Below are 17,780 nucleotides of genomic sequence, written 5' to 3'. Positions count from 1 at the left end.
TTCAAGAACATGCCCTGTGGAGTTCCTCAAGGTTTGATCCTTGGTTTATAGCGTTTTAAATGTATGTTAATGTCAGTTTTGATTGATTGTACACTTTATATTGTTTGCTGATGACACCAACATCTTTCTGTCTGATAAAGATGGTCAGAAATTGATCGTTAAAATGAATTCGTAATAAAACAAATTTAGACGACTGGTTTAAAGCAAATAAGGTGTCTTAAAATTAGGGCTGTCAAAGTTATGCGCAACCTGTTTATCGTTTTACACCGTAAATCATGTCTCCATTTCTTCACCGCATGGAAACGTTCAAGAACACGTGTTTTAGTAACAGACCCTTTTAAGCACAGAACACAACATGGAACACAGCTACAGTAAAATGGCTGAAGACTGTGTGCCTCTAGCCAGAATCATGTAAAAGTTATGCCCGATATTACCAGAGTTATATTTTTTCGTAAACTTCAAGAACACTGATAAGAGGGAATAGGCCTACTTAAACATTGATAAGAAGGAGTAGGCCTACTTAAACATTGATAAGAGGGAGTAGGCCTACTTAAACATTGATAACAGGGAGTAGGCCTACTTAAACATTGATAACAGGGAGTAGGTCTACTTAAACATTGATAACAGGGAGTAGGCCTACTTAAACATTGATAACAGGGAGTAGGCCTACTTAAACATTGATAACAGGGAGTAGGTCTACTTAAACATTGATAACAGGGAGTAGGCCTACTTAAACATTGATAACAGGGAGTAGGCCTACTTAAACATTGATAAGAGGGAGTAGGCCTACTTAAACATTGATAAGAGGGAGTAGGCCTACTTAAACATTGATAAGAGGGAGTAGGCCTACTTAAACATTGATAAGAGGGAGTAAGCCTACTTAAACATTGGGAGCATTAATAGCTGTATGTTACAGTGACTTGTGTTGTTTATGGTGAAAATGCTATTTAAACATTCTGATGTAGATCATGTTGTGTTGTTTATGGTGAAAATGCTATTTAAACATTCTGATGTAGATCATTTTGTGTTGTTTATGGTGAAAATGCTATTTAAACATTCTGATGTAGATCATTTTGTGTTGTTTATGGTGAAAATGCTATTTAAACATTCTGATGTAGATCATTTTGTGTTGTTTATGGTGAAAATGCTATTTAAACATTCTGATGTAGATCATTTTGTGTTGTTTATGGTGAAAATACTATTTAAACATTCTGATGTAGATCATTTTGTGTTGTTTATGCTATTTAAACATTCTGATGTAGATCATTTTGTGTTGTTTATGGTGAAAATGCTATTTAAACATTCTGATGTAGATCATTTTGTGTTGTTTATGGTGAAAATGCTATTTAAACATTCTGATGTAGATCATTTTGTGTTGTTTATGGTGAAAATACTATTTAAACATTCTGATGTAGATCATTTTGTGTTTCTGTCCCTTACAATCAAAGCATAATATTCCTGTAACTCTGCACTGCTTTTTAAATGGAGAAATATTTATTTAGGGCCACACATGAGCAAATCGCGATTAACTAATGCCATTAACTCGATTCATTAGTTAAATCATTTGACAGCCCAATTTGAATTATTAAAAAGCTTTTACATGCTCGTGATTCTACATTTTCTATTAGGAAATCGATTATCCCGCGTTCAATCCACAAAATTCTTGGGGGTCCTCATTGATGAAAAAACAAACTTCAAAAATCACATTTCATTTGTTTAAAAAAATATTGATGGGGCTGCAGCTGAGAGGTTCACCATTTCCAGTTCCTCGGTGCGCACATCACAGAGCACCTGAAATGGACCAATCACACCGACACCGGGCTGGAGAAGGTGCAACAGTGCCTCTTCAACGTCAGGTGGCTGAAGAAATTTCGCATGGGCCCTCAGATCCTCAAGAAGTTCTACAGCTGCACCATCGAGAGAATCTTAACCGGCTGTATCACCGTCTGGTATTGCAACTGCACCGCCTTCAACCGCAAGGATCTATAGAGGGTGGTGCGGGCGGCTCAATACATCACTGGGGGGGGCGAGCTCTCTGACATCCAGGACATTTACACCAGGCAGTATCAGAGTAAGGCCTGGAAGATCACCAAGGACTCCTAGTTATCCGAGCCATGGACTGTTCACTCTGTTACAATCTGGCAAGCAGTATCGAAGCATCGGTTCTCGAAGCAACAGGCTCCGAGACAGCTTCTACCACCAGGCCATCAGCCTGCTGAACAGCTAACCCTAGCTGACTCCCTGCAAAGACCTGACAACTTGTTTTTTTTATTATACTTTTTTATTATTGATAGTGATTATTGGGCTGCATTGTTGAAGGAGCTATAGCACGCAAGCATTTCACTGTACCTTATATACATGCTGTAAGCTGTGTATGTACGACTACAATTTGAAGTAAGTAAAGAAGCAATCTCATCTCTCTCTCTCTCTCTCTCTGTAGCCATCTTCCATTCAGCCTCGTTCTCATTAGCATTCCTAAATTGATGTCACTTTCAGTTTGTGTCTGCGTGTGTGTGTCTGCATGTGAGCTTGCACAAGCGCAGGCGCCATCAGTAATTAGACAACACACCAACACAACACAAAAACTTTATTTGCATGCAACCAAGAGCAGACACTGTTGTGCTGATAAAGACCTCTTATGTCTCCACTCCCCCGTCATTCATAAAGACACACTATAAATATACACCTACCACTTTGCAAGACCAATAAAGGACATTTATGATGCTTGCTTAAATCAGAACACATTGCAGTCAGGCACTATACTTGGGCAACACAATGGAGGTAATTTTCTACCATCGGGTTGCTGACTAAATAATGAAAGACTGCAAGTTCCATGTAAATGACACAGGACGATAATCATAAGACAATGATCTCAAGGGAAGACAGATGTAGTGCCGTCTCCAGTGTGGTTTTATGCAGAACTACAGTTCACTTTGGAGAGAAGGAGAGGTTAGGATAAACAGGAGAGAGAGGGAGAGGTTAGGATAAACAGGGGAGGGAGGGAGATGTTAGGATAAACAGGAGAGAGAGGGATAGGTTATGATAAACAGGAGAGAGAGGGATAGGTTAGGATAAACAGGGGAGGGAGGGAGAGGTTAGGATAAACAGGGGAGGGAGGGAGAGGTTAGGATAAACAGGAGAGGGAGGGAGAGGTTAGGATAAACAGGGGAGGGAGGGAGAGGTTAGGATAAACAGGAGAGAGAGGGAGAGGTTAGGATAAACAGGAGAGAGAGGGAGAGGTTAGGATAAACAGGAGAGAGAGGGAGAGGTTAGGATAAACAGGAGAGGGAGGGAGAGGTTGGGATAAACAGGGGAGGGAGGGAGAGGTTAGGATAAACAGGAGAGAGAGGGAGAGGTTAGGATAAACAGGGGAGGGAGGAGAGGTTAGGATAAACAGGAGAGAGAGGGAGAGGTTAGGATAAACAGGGGAGGGAGGGAGAGGTTAGGATAAACAGGGAGGGAGGGAGAGGTTAGGATAAACAGGAGAGAGAGGGAGAGGTTAGGATAAACAGGAGAGAGAGGGAGAGGTTAGGATAAACAGGAGAGAGAGGGAGAGGTTAGGATAAACAGGAGAGGGAGGGAGAGGTTGGGATAAACAGGGGAGGGAGGGAGAGGTTAGGATAAACAGGAGAGGGAGGGAGAGGTTAGGATAAACAGGGGAGGGAGGGAGAGGTTAGGATAAACAGGGGAGGGAGGGAGAGGTTAGGATAAACAGGAGAGGGAGGGAGAGGTTAGGATAAACAGGGGAGGGAGGGAGAGGTTAGGATAAACAGGGGAGGGAGGGAGAGGTTATGATAAACAGGAGAGGGAGGGAGAGGTTAGGATAAACAGGGGAGGGAGGGAGAGGTTAGGATAAACAGAAGAGAGGGAGAGGTTAGGATAAACAGAAGAGAGAGGGAGAGGTTAGGATGAACAGGTGAGAGAGGGAGATGTTAGGATAAACAGGGGAGGGAGGGAGAGGTTAGGATAAACAGGAGAGAGGGAGAGGTTAGGATGAACAGGTGAGAGAGGGAGATGTTAGGATAAACAGGGGAGGGAGGGAGAGGTTAGGATAAACAGGGGAGGGAGGGAGAGGTTAGGATAAACAGGAGAGAGGGAGAGGTTAGGATAAACAGGAGAGAGAGGGAGAGGTTAGGATAAACAGGAGAGGGAGGGAGAGGTTAGGATAAACAGAAGAGAGAGGGAGAGGTTAGGATAAACAGGGGAGGGAGGGAGAGGTTAGAATAAACAGGAGAGAGAGGGAGAGGTTAGGATAAACAGGAGAGGGAGGGAGAGGTTAGGATAAACAGAAGAGAGAGGGACAGGTTAGGATAAACAGGGGAGGGAGGGAGAGGTTAGGATAAACAGGGGAGGGAGGGAGAGGTTAGGATAAACAGGAGAGGGAGGGAGAGGTTAGGATAAACAGGGAGAGAGGGAGAGGTTAGGATAAACAGGGGAGGGAGGGAGAGGTTAGGATAAACAGGGGAGGGGGAGAGGTTAGGATAAACAGGGGAGGGAGGGAGAGGTTAGGATAAACAGGAGAGAGAGGGAGAGGTTGGGATAAACAGGGGAGGGAGGGAGAGGTTAGGATAAACAGGAGAGAGAGGGAGAGGTTAGGATAAACAGGGGAGGGAGGGAGAGGTTAGGATAAACAGGAGAGAGAGGGAGAGGTTAGGATAAACAGGGGGAGGGAGGGAGAGGTTAGGATAAACAGGGGAGGGAGGGAGAGGTTAGGATAAACAGGAGAGAGAGGGAGAGGTTAGGATAAACAGGAGAGAGAGGGAGAGGTTAGGATAAACAGGAGAGAGAGGGAGAGGTTAGGATAAACAGGAGAGGGAGGGAGAGGTTGGGATAAACAGGGGAGGGAGGGAGAGGTTAGGATAAACAGGAGAGGGAGGGAGAGGTTAGGATAAACAGGGGAGGGAGGGAGAGGTTAGGATAAACAGGGGAGGGAGGGAGAGGTTAGGATAAACAGGGGAGGGAGGGAGAGGTTAGGATAAACAGGAGAGGGAGGGAGAGGTTAGGATAAACAGGGGAGGGAGGGAGAGGTTAGGATAAACAGGGGATGGAGGGAGAGGTTAGGATAAACAGGAGAGGGAGGGAGAGGTTAGGATAAACAGGGGAGGGAGGGAGAGGTTAGGATAAACAGAAGAGAGAGGGAGAGGTTAGGATAAACAGAAGAGAGAGGGAGAGGTTAGGATGAACAGGTGAGAGAGGGAGATGTTAGGATAAACAGGGGAGGGAGGGAGAGGTTAGGATAAACAGGAGAGAGGGAGAGGTTAGGATGAACAGGTGAGAGAGGGAGATGTTAGGATAAACAGGGGAGGGAGGGAGAGGTTAGGATAAACAGGGGAGGGAGGGAGAGGTTAGGATAAACAGGAGAGAGAGGGAGAGGTTAGGATAAACAGGAGAGAGAGGGAGAGGTTAGGATAAACAGGGGAGGGAGGGAGAGGTTAGGATAAACAGGAGAGAGCGGGAGAGGTTAGGATAAACAGGAGAGAGAGGGAGAGGTTAGGATGAACAGGTGAGAGAGGGAGATCTTAGGATAAACAGGGGAGGGAGGGAGAGGTTAGGATAAACAGGAGAAACAGGAGGATGAACAGGTGAGAGAGGAGATGTTAGGATGAACAGGTGAGAGAGGGAGATGTTAGGATAAACAGGGGAGGGAGGGAGAGGTTAGGATAAACAGGGGAGGGAGGGAGAGGTTAGGATAAACAGGAGAGAGGGAGAGGTTAGGATAAACAGGAGAGAGAGGGAGAGGTTAGGATAAACAGGAGAGGGAGGGAGAGGTTAGGATAAACAGAAGAGAGAGGGAGAGGTTAGGATAAACAGGGGAGGGAGGGAGAGGTTAGAATAAACAGGAGAGAGAGGGAGATGTTAGGATAAACAGGAGAGAGAGGGAGAGGTTAGGATAAACAGGGGAGGGAGGGAGAGGTTAGGATAAACAGGAGAGGGAGGGAGAGGTTAGGATAAACAGGAGAGAGAGGGAGAGGTTAGGATAAACAGGAGAGAGAGGGAGAGGTTAGGATAAACAGGGGAGGGAGGGAGAGGTTAGGATAAACAGGAGAGGGAGGGAGAGGTTAGGATAAACAGGAGAGAGAGGGAGAGGTTAGGATAAACAGGAGAGAGAGGGAGAGGTTAGGATAAACAGGAGAGAGAGGGAGAGGTTAGGATAAACAGGGGAGAAAGGGAGAGGTTAGGATAAACAGGAGAGAGAGGGAGAGGTTAGGATAAACAGGGGAGGGAGGGAGAGGTTAGGATAAACAGGAGAGAGAGGAAGAGGTTAGGATAAACAGGGGTGGGAGGAAGAGAGGGAAAGGGAGATTTGGAGCACACAGGGGAGAGAGGGAGAGCACTATGTAAACACACACACACACAAACATATATACACACACAGAGACACGCACTCACACACAGGATGGTACCAGTACTCTTACTTGATGGCAGTCTCCTCGGGCACCTCTAGAGAGAGAGTCAGAGTTCCAGAGGTCAGCTCACACAGCTCAGGACTCACACAATGCAGTCCCTCTGTCACCTGCAACAGGAACACACACACACACACACACACACAAAAACACACACATGCACGGACACACAGAGACACACATACACAATCACAGAAACACACACACACACACACACATACAAACATACACATGAAAATACACACACGAGGCAGAAAGAGGCTAAATGTCATTCTTTTGTAGGACAAATAAAGAAGTTATGTGAACTCTGAACCTAGCTAGCTGATCAGCTGGTCTGTTGTGACTAATAGAGTACATGTAGCATTCATCTCTGACCTGTTCTTTCTCCCACTGCACCACCAAGAGTCTCTGTCCAGCCTTAGGCTGCCACGGCTGCAGCGTGGGAGGGGCCTGCGTTGTAGTGGACACCATGGTTGGCTGGGAGGGCTGAGGGGCGGTTGTGGGCATGGCGGGTGTGGCAGGGTCCCAATTGGAGACAGGCAGCAGGTCCAAGGTGGCTTGCTCACACTTCTCCCCCTTGTACCCCTCGCTGCACTCGCAGGTGTAAGCCTCGCCCTCACCACTGCGGCTACAGTTGCCATGGAAACAGGGGCTGCTGGCACAGGGGTCTGTGAAAAACTGACAACACAAAGAGGAGAGGGAAAATGACTGAACATTTCAGACTCAATATTCGTTGTACATAAACCTCTGTATATTATGGATGCATCACAAATGACCACTTTTCCTCCATAGTGCACTCCTTTTGTCCAGAGCTCCTTACTGTCCGCTAACTACACCCTTTACAACCACTACATCTGGTTAAAAAAAAGTAGTACACTACATGGGGAATAGGGTGTCATTTGAGACAGCCTGTATCCTCACTATTCTGTAACGGCCATCACCATTCCATTGGCTCAGGGGATTCTCCCTTTGTCCATTATTAACACCTGGATGTTTATTACAACTTTTCCTGCTCAGGCTGCAAAACCAACAGTAGCAGAAAGTGTTATACGGCAGTTCTATATTTATATAATGTAAGGGACTCAGTCTAAACTGGTTCACAAGGGGCGGAACTATCAGCCTAAACTCTCAAATCTCACTTTCTTCTATTTGTATTTATTATAGGTAGGTAGTAGCTGCCAAGGTAGCAGCTACTCTTCCATTCTAAAACATTACAATACATTCACAGATTTCACAACACACTGTGTGCCCTCAGGCCCCTACTCCACCACTACCACATATCTACAGTACTGAATCCATGTGTATGTGTGTGTATAGTGCATATGGGGCGGCAGGGTAGCCTAGTGGCTAGAGTGTTGGGCTAGTATGTGTGTGTGTGTGTGTGTGTGTGTGTGTGTGTGTGTGTGTGTGTGTGTGTGTGTGTGTGTGTGTGTGTGTGTGTGTGTGTGTGCGTGCGTGTGTGTGTGTGTGTGTGTGTGTGTGTGTGTGTGTGTGTGTGTGTGTGTGTGTGTGTGTGTGTGTGTATAGTGCATATGGGGCGGCAGGGTAGCCTAGTGGTTAGAGCGTTGGGCTAGTATGTGTGTGTGTGTGTGTGTGTGTGTGTGTGTGTGTGTGTGTGTGTGTGTGTGTGTGTGTGTGTTGCTTCACAGTCCCTGCTGTTTCTTAAATCAAATTTGACTGCTTGCATCAGTTACTTGATGCCTCCCATAGTCTGTTCTGGACTTGGGGACTGTGAAGAGACCTCTTGTGGGGTATGAATGGGTGTCCGAGCTGTGTGCCAGTAGTTTCGACTGATAGCTCGGTGCATTCAACATGTCAATACCTCTCATAAATACAAGTAATGATGAAGTCTCCTCCACTTTGAGCCAGGAGAGATTGACATGCATATTATTAATATTAGCTCTCTGTGTGCATCCAAGGGCCAGCCGTGCTGCCCTGTTCTGAGCCAATTGCAATTTTCCTAAGTCCTTTGTGGCACCTGACCACACGACTGAACAGTAGTCAAGGTGTGACAAAACTAGTACCTGTGGAACCTGTCTTGTTGATAGTGCTGTTAAAAAGGCAGAACATCGCTTTATTATGGACAGACTTCTCCCCATCTTAGCTACTAATGTATCAACATGTTTTGACCATGACAGTTTACAATCCAGGGTAATTCCAAGCAGTTTAGTCATCTCAATTTGCTCAATTTCCACATGATTTATTACAAGATTTAGTTGAGGTTTAGGTTTTAGTGAGTGTTTTGTCCCAAATACAATGCTTTTAGTTTTAGAAATATTTAGGGCTAAATTATTCCTTGCCACCCACTCTGAAACTAACTGCAATTAGTCATTTCAGTCGCTGTAGTAGCTGACGTGCGTATATTGTTTGGTCATCCTGTCTCCTTTGCTTTTCACCATCTCTACTTGCTAAAGCCTGTTGCCAATATGTCCATTTCTCACATTCTAGCTTTGTTGTTGTATGTAAAGGCCACAACAAAAGACACATTAATGCAGTCACAAACAAATACTCAATCACCGGAGGCTCCAGGTTCCTCACGCACACACATGACTTGACTGGACCAGGACAGTCTCTCTTTCATGCTGCTTTATTTATTCCATTAATAATTCACCATATTTGGAGAGAGAATAAAAAAGGTCTGAAGAGATAAATAAAAAAGCTCTGACAAAAGCATTTGAAGGTGAGAGAAGCTGAAGCTAAGCCATGTTGACTCCAGTCCAGGACACGTTGGTCATATTCATTTGCAGGGGTGGTGGAGTAACAGATTACACCCAAAAACAAAAACGATACCTGTAATCTGTTACGTTACCAGCAATCATTATTGTAATCAGATTAAGATACTTTTGAAAATACAGATGATTTTTACATTCAGAAAGATGTTTGCGAGAGAGAGAGAAAAAATCCTTGACACTTCTGTTTTCTCAATGACATTTGAATCAGAATTGAAGGAAGGCGCACGTTTTAAGTTTGTTCCACCTGAGCGAGTCTGACCACAAATCAGAGACCACTATGACGAAACACCAAACGTGTTTGATGGATCGCGGGAAAAGGCTGCTGTAGGCTACAGTCCAAGCAATGTCTTCCAAAAGTACCTGCTGTCGGTATCCAAAGAGGATCCAACTTGTAATATAAAGCTTGGGAGGTAAGGATGATAGCAGTGGTGTAGTCTACGGCGATACGGATATCACTTACAGTTTTCTTCAATTGCTAGCAAGCATCGGTCAATACTGAAGCCACTTCTTCAAAACTCTTCACACGGTCTGCATTACCAACATGCATCTTGGCCAAACAGTTCATCTCACCTCCAAAACTCACTCAAACCACCAAAACACTTCATGTCTCAAAATAAGCTTGTTCGACCAGAACACTGTTAACAATTCTCACTCAGAAAGCATACATTGTCAGTCATAACACACTGATCTAAAACACACTAACAGGGAGCATTACATAAATGAGGAACTTCTCCTTGAAGTTTGAATGATTTCACATAAATCAGTATTTCATTACAGAATAAGAATAACACCTTTTGACTTTGACTGTACTAAAGTATATGTCACAAGAATGAATCAGAAATGTGCTTCAATAGCCTTTCTTTTTTCTATATCTTCGCATTTAATTGTGAAAAATAGAAAGTAGAACGAATTCTAGAAACTCCAGGGCTGCAATAATAATTACATAAAAACATGTATGATCATCATTACTGTCCAGTACTGTGAGGGTTCTAGTTCTCATCAACATGTACAGTATAATCATCATTACTGTCCAGTACTGTGAGGGTTCTAGTTCTCATCAACATGTACAGTATAATCATCATTACTGTCCAGTACTGTGAGGGTTCTAGTTCTCATCAACATGTATAGTATAATCATCATTACTGTCCAGTACTGTGAGGGTTCTAGTTCTCATCAACATGTATAATCATCATTACTGTCCAGTACTGTGAGGGTTCTAGTTCTCATCAACATGTAGTATTCTCACTGTCAGTACATAGTTCTCATCAACATGTACAGTATAATCATCATTACTGTCCAGTACTGTGAGGGTTCTAGTTCTCATCAACATGTACAGTATAATCATCATTACTGTACAGTACTGTGAGGGTTCTAGTTCTCATCAACATGTAGTATAATCAGTCATAATCAGTACTGTGAGGGTTCTAGTTCTCATCAACAGTATAATCACTCATACAGTACAGTACTGTGAGGGTTCTAGTTCTCATCAACATGTATAGTATAATCATCATTACTGTACAGTACTGTGAGGGTTCTAGTTCTCATCAACATGTATAGTATAATCACTCATACTGTACAGTACTGTGAGGGTTCTAGTTCTCATCAACATGTATAATCATCATTACTGTACAGTACTGTGAGGGTTCTAGTTCTCATCAACATGTATAATCATCATTACTGTACAGTACTGTGAGGGTTCTAGTTCTCATCAACATGTACAGTATAATCATCATTACTGTCCAGTACTGTGAGGGTTCTAGTTCTCATCAACATGTAGAGTATAATCATCATTACTGTACAGTACTGTGAGGGTTCTAGTTCTCATCAACATGTATAATCATCATTACTGTCCAGTACTGTGAGGGTTCTAGTTCTCATCAACATGTATAGTATAATCACTCATACTGTACAGTACTGTGAGGGTTCTAGTTCTCATCAACATGTATAATAATCATCAGGGTTTAGTTCTCATCAACATGTATAATCATCATTACTGTACAGTACTGTGAGGGTTCTAGTTCTCATCAACATGTATAATCATCATTACTGTACAGTACTGTGAGGGTTCTAGTTCTCATCAACATGTATAATCATCATTACTGTACAGTACTGTGAGGGTTCTAGTTCTCATCAACATGTATAGTATAATCATCATTACTGTACAGTACTGTGAGGGTTCTAGTTCTCATCAACATGTATAGTATAATCATCATTACTGTACAGTACTGTGAGGGTTCTAGTTCTCATCAACATGTATAATCATCATTACTGTACAGTACTGTGAGGGTTCTAGTTCTCATCAACATGTATAGTATAATCATCATTACTGTCCAGTACTGTGAGGTTCTAGTTCTCATCAACATGTAGTATAATCATCATTACTGTCCAGTACAGGGTTCTAGTTCTCATCAACATGTACAGTATAATCATCATTACTGTCCAGTACTGTGAGGGTTCTAGTTCTCATCAACATGTATAGTATAATCATCATTACTGTCCAGTACTGTGAGGGTTCTAGTTCTCATCAACATGTAGAGTATAATCATCATTACTGTCCAGTACTGTGAGGGTTCTAGTTCTCATCAACATGTACAGTATAATCATCATTACTGTCCAGTACTGTGAGGGTTCTAGTTCTCATCAACATGTATAGTATAATCATCATTACTGTCCAGTACTGTGAGGGTTCTAGTTCTCATCAACATGTAGAGTATAATCATCATTACTGTCCAGTACTGTGAGGGTTCTAGTTCTCATCAACATGTAGAGTATAATCACTCATACTGTGCAGTACTGTGAGGGTTCTAGTTCTCATCAACATGTAGAGTATAATCACTCATACTGTGCAGTACTGTGAGGGTTCTAGTTCTCATCAACATGTATAGTATAATCACTCATACTGTACAGTACTGTGAGGGTTCTAGTTCTCATCAACATGTATAATCATCATTACTGTACAGTACTGTGAGGGTTCTAGTTCTCATCAACATGTATAATCATCATTACTGTACAGTACTGTGAGGGTTCTAGTTCTCATCAACATGTATAATCATCATTACTGTACAGTACTGTGAGGGTTCTAGTTCTCATCAACATGTATAATCATCATTACTGTACAGTACTGTGAGGGTTCTAGTTCTCATCAACATGTATAATCATCATTACTGTACAGTACTGTGAGGGTTCTAGTTCTCATCAACATGTATAATCATCATTACTGTACAGTACTGTGAGGGTTCTAGTTCTCATCAACATGTATAGTATAATCATCATTACTGTACAGTACTGGAGGGTTCTAGTTCTCATCAACATGTATAGTATAATCATCATTACTGTACAGTACTGTGAGGGTTCTAGTTCTCATCAACATGTATAGTATAATCACTCATACTGTACAGTACTGTGAGGGTTCTAGTTCTCATCAACATGTATAGTATAATCACTCATACTGTACAGTACTGTGAGGGTTCTAGTTCTCATCAACATGTATAGTATAATCACTCATACTGTACAGTACTGTGAGGGTTCTAGTTCTCATCAACATGTATAATCATCATTACTGTACAGTACTGTGAGGGTTCTAGTTCTCATCAACATGTATAATAATCATTACTGTACAGTACTGTGAGGGTTCTAGTTCTCATCAACATGTGTATAATCATCATTACTGTACAGTACTGTGAGGGTTCTAGTTCTCATCAACATGTATAATCATCATTACTGTCCAGTACTGTGAGGGTTCTAGTTCTCATCAACATGTATAGTATAATCACTCATACTGTACAGTACTGTGAGGGTTCTAGTTCTCATCAACATGTATAATCATCATTACTGTACAGTACTGTGAGGGTTCTAGTTCTCATCAACATGTATAATCATCATTACTGTACAGTACTGTGAGGGTTCTAGTTCTCATCAACATGTATAATCATCATTACTGTACAGTACTGTGAGGGTTCTAGTTCTCATCAACATGTATAATCATCATTACTGTACAGTACTGTGAGGGTTCTAGTTCTCATCAACATGTATAATCATCATTACTGTACAGTACTGTGAGGGTTCTAGTTCTCATCAACATGTATAATCATCATTACTGTACAGTATTGTGAGGGTTCTAGTTCTCATCAACATGTATAGTATAATCATCATTACTGTCCAGTACTGTGAGGGTTCTAGTTCTCATCAACATGTAGAGTATAATCATCATTACTGTCCAGTACTGTGAGGGTTCTAGTTCTCATCAACATGTAGAGTATAATCACTCATACTGTGCAGTACTGTGAGGGTTCTAGTTCTCATCAACATGTAGAGTATAATCACTCATACTGTACAGTACTGTGAGGGTTCTAGTTCTCATCAACATGTATAGTATAATCACTCATACTGTACAGTACTGTGAGGGTTCTAGTTCTCATCAACATGTATAATCATCATTACTGTACAGTACTGTGAGGGTTCTAGTTCTCATCAACATGTATAATCATCATTACTGTACAGTACTGTGAGGGTTCTAGTTCTCATCAACATGTATAATCATCATTACTGTACAGTACTGTGAGGGTTCTAGTTCTCATCAACATGTACAGTACTGTGGGTTCTAGTTCTCATCAACATGTATAGTATAATCATCATTACTGTACAGTACTGTGAGGGTTCTAGTTCTCATCAACATGTATAGTATAATCACTCATACTGTACAGTACTGTGAGGGTTCTAGTTCTCATCAACATGTATAATCATCATTACTGTACAGTACTGTGAGGGTTCTAGTTCTCATCAACATGTATAGTATAATCAACATTACTGTACAGTACTGTGAGGGTTCTAGTTCTCATCAACATGTATAATCATCATTACTGTACAGTACTGTGAGGGTTCTAGTTCTCATCAACATGTATAGTATAATCACTCATACTGTACAGTACTGTGAGGGTTCTAGTTCTCATCAACATGTATAGTATAATCATCATTACTGTACAGTACTGTGAGGGTTCTAGTTCTCATCAACATGTATAGTATAATCATCATTACTGTACAGTACTGTGAGGGTTCTAGTTCTCATCAACATGTATAATCATCATTACTGTACAGTACTGTGAGGGTTCTAGTTCTCATCAACATGTACAGTATAATCATCATTACTGTCCAGTACTGTGAGGGTTCTAGTTCTCATCAACATGTATAGTATAATCATCATTACTGTCCAGTACTGTGAGGGTTCTAGTTCTCATCAACATGTAGAGTATAATCATCATTACTGTCCAGTACTGTGAGGGTTCTAGTTCTCATCAACATGTACAGTATAATCATCATTACTGTCCAGTACTGTGAGGGTTCTAGTTCTCATCAACATGTATAGTATAATCATCATTACTGTCCAGTACTGTGAGGGTTCTAGTTCTCATCAACATGTAGAGTATAATCATCATTACTGTCCAGTACTGTGAGGGTTCTAGTTCTCATCAACATGTACAGTATAATCATCATTACTGTACAGTACTGTGAGGGTTCTAGTTCTCATCAACATGTATAGTATAATCATCATTACTGTCCAGTACTGTGAGGGTTCTAGTTCTCATCAACATGTAGAGTATAATCATCATTACTGTCCAGTACTGTGAGGGTTCTAGTTCTCATCAACATGTAGAGTATAATCACTCATACTGTGCAGTACTGTGAGGGTTCTAGTTCTCATCAACATGTATAGTATAATCACTCATACTGTACAGTACTGTGAGGGTTCTAGTTCTCATCAACATGTATAGTATAATCACTCATACTGTACAGTACTGTGAGGGTTCTAGTTCTCATCAACATGTATAATCATCATTACTGTACAGTACTGTGAGGGTTCTAGTTCTCATCAACATGTATAATCATCATTACTGTACAGTACTGTGAGGGTTCTAGTTCTCATCAACATGTATAATCATCATTACTGTACAGTACTGTGAGGGTTCTAGTTCTCATCAACATGTATAGTATAATCATTACTGTACAGTACTGTGAGGGTTCTAGTTCTCATCAACATGTATAGTATAATCATCATTACTGTACAGTACTGTGAGGGTTCTAGTTCTCATCAACATGTATAGTATAATCATCATTACTGTACAGTACTGTGAGGGTTCTAGTTCTCATCAACATGTATAGTATAATCATCATTACTGTACAGTACTGTGAGGGTTCTAGTTCTCATCAACATGTATAGTATAATCACTCATACTGTACAGTACTGTGAGGTTCTAGTTCTCATCAACATGTATAATCATCATTACTGTACAGTACTGTGAGGGTTCTAGTTCTCATCAACATGTATAGTATAATCATATATCAGTACTGTGAGGGTTCTAGTTCTCATCAACATGTACAGTATAATCATCATTACTGTCCAGTACTGTGAGGGTTCTAGTTCTCATCAACATGTATAGTATAATCATCATTACTGTACAGTACTGTGAGGGTTCTAGTTCTCATCAACATGTATAATCATCATTACTGTACAGTACTGTGAGGGTTCTAGTTCTCATCAACATGTACAGTATAATCATCATTACTGTACAGTACTGTGAGGGTTCTAGTTCTCATCAACATGTATAGTATAATCATCATTACTGTACAGTACTGTGAGGGTTCTAGTTCTCATCAACATGTAGTATAATCATCATTACTGTACAGTACTGTGAGGGTTCTAGTTCTCATCAACATGTATAATATAATCATCATTACTGTACAGTACTGTGAGGGTTCTAGTTCTCATCAACATGTATAGTATAATCATCATTACTGTACAGTACTGTGAGGGTTCTAGTTCTCATCAACATGTATAATCATCATACTGTATAAGGGTTCAGTTCTCATACTGTATAATCATCAGTACTGTGAGGGTTCTAGTTCTCATCAACATGTATAGTATAATCATCATTACTGTCCAGTACTGTGAGGGTTCTAGTTCTCATCAACATGTAGAGTATAATCATCATTACTGTCCAGTACTGTGAGGGTTCTAGTTCTCATCAACATGTAGAGTATAATCACTCATACTGTGCAGTACTGTGAGGGTTCTAGTTCTCATCAACATGTAGAGTATAATCACTCATACTGTGCAGTACTGTGAGGGTTCTAGTTCTCATCAACATGTATAGTATAATCACTCATACTGTACAGTACTGTGAGGGTTCTAGTTCTCATCAACATGTATAATCATCATTACTGTACAGTACTGTGAGGGTTCTAGTTCTCATCAACATGTATAATCATCATTACTGTACAGTACTGTGAGGGTTCTAGTTCTCATCAACATGTATAATCATCATTACTGTACAGTACTGTGAGGGTTCTAGTTCTCATCAACATGTATAATCATCATTACTGTACAGTACTGTGAGGGTTCTAGTTCTCATCAACATGTATAATCATCATTACTGTACAGTACTGTGAGGGTTCTAGTTCTCATCAACATGTATAGTATAATCATCATTACTGTACAGTACTGTGAGGGTTCTAGTTCTCATCAACATGTATAATCATCATTACTGTACAGTACTGTGAGGGTTCTAGTTCTCATCAACATGTATAGTATAATCATCATTACTGTACAGTACTGTGAGGGTTCTAGTTCTCATCAACATGTATAATCATCATTACTGTACAGTACTGTGAGGGTTCTAGTTCTCATCAACATGTATAGTATAATCATCATTACTGTACAGTACTGTGAGGGTTCTAGTTCTCATCAACATGTATAATCATCATTACTGTACAGTACTGTGAGGGTTCTAGTTCTCATCAACATGTATAGTATAATCATCATTACTGTACAGTACTGTGAGGGTTCTAGTTCTCATCAACATGTATAATCATCATTACTGTACAGTACTGTGAGGGTTCTAGTTCTCATCAACATGTATAGTATAATCATCATTACTGTACAGTACTGTGAGGGTTCTAGTTCTCATCAACATGTATAGTATAATCATCATTACTGTACAGTACTGTGAGGGTTCTAGTTCTCATCAACATGTATAGTATAATCACTCATACTGTACAGTACTGTGAGGGTTCTAGTTCTCATCAACATGTATAGTATAATCATCATTACTGTACAGTACTGTGAGGGTTCTAGTTCTCATCAACATGTATAGTATAATCACTCATACAGTACAGTACTGTGAGGGTTCTAGTTCTCATCAACATGTATACTATAATCACCATTACTGTACAGTACTGTGAGGGTTCTAGTTCTCATCAACATGTATAGTATAATCACTCATACTGTACAGTACTGTGAGGGTTCTAGTTCTCATCAACATGTATAATCATCATTACTGTACAGTACTGTGAGGGTTCTAGTTCTCATCAACATGTATAGTATAATCACTCATACTGTACAGTACTGTGAGGGTTCTAGTTCTCATCAACATGTATAGTATAATCATCATTACTGTACAGTACTGTGAGGGTTCTAGTTCTCATCAACATGTATAGTATAATCATCATTACTGTACAGTACTGTGAGGGTTCTAGTTCTCATCAACATGTATAATCATCATTACTGTACAGTACTGTGAGGGTTCTAGTTCTCATCAACATGTATAGTATAATCATCATTACTGTCCAGTACTGTGAGGGTTCTAGTTCT

General features: G+C 40.9%; 1 protein-coding gene across 1 annotated transcript in view; it reads right to left on the bottom strand.

Moving 5' to 3' along the window:
- The window catches only part of LOC115116804 (delta and Notch-like epidermal growth factor-related receptor), a 105,112-nt gene that overhangs the window by 26,172 nt on the left and 61,160 nt on the right, over positions 1-17,780 (bottom strand). Inside the window, exons 2-3 of the mRNA XM_065000271.1 lie at positions 6,780-7,082; positions 6,417-6,514 (exon numbers count right to left, since the gene is read on the bottom strand). Coding sequence (XP_064856343.1) covers positions 6,417-6,514; positions 6,780-7,082 — 401 coding nt within the window. The remainder of the gene's footprint in view (positions 1-6,416; positions 6,515-6,779; positions 7,083-17,780) is intronic.

The sequence above is a fragment of the Oncorhynchus nerka genome, linkage group LG14 (genome assembly GCF_034236695.1).
Source record: "Oncorhynchus nerka isolate Pitt River linkage group LG14, Oner_Uvic_2.0, whole genome shotgun sequence".
NCBI lineage: Eukaryota > Metazoa > Chordata > Actinopteri > Salmoniformes > Salmonidae > Oncorhynchus > Oncorhynchus nerka.
Note: the sequence above shows the minus strand (reverse complement) of the source record. Positions and strands in the feature narration are given on the sequence as shown.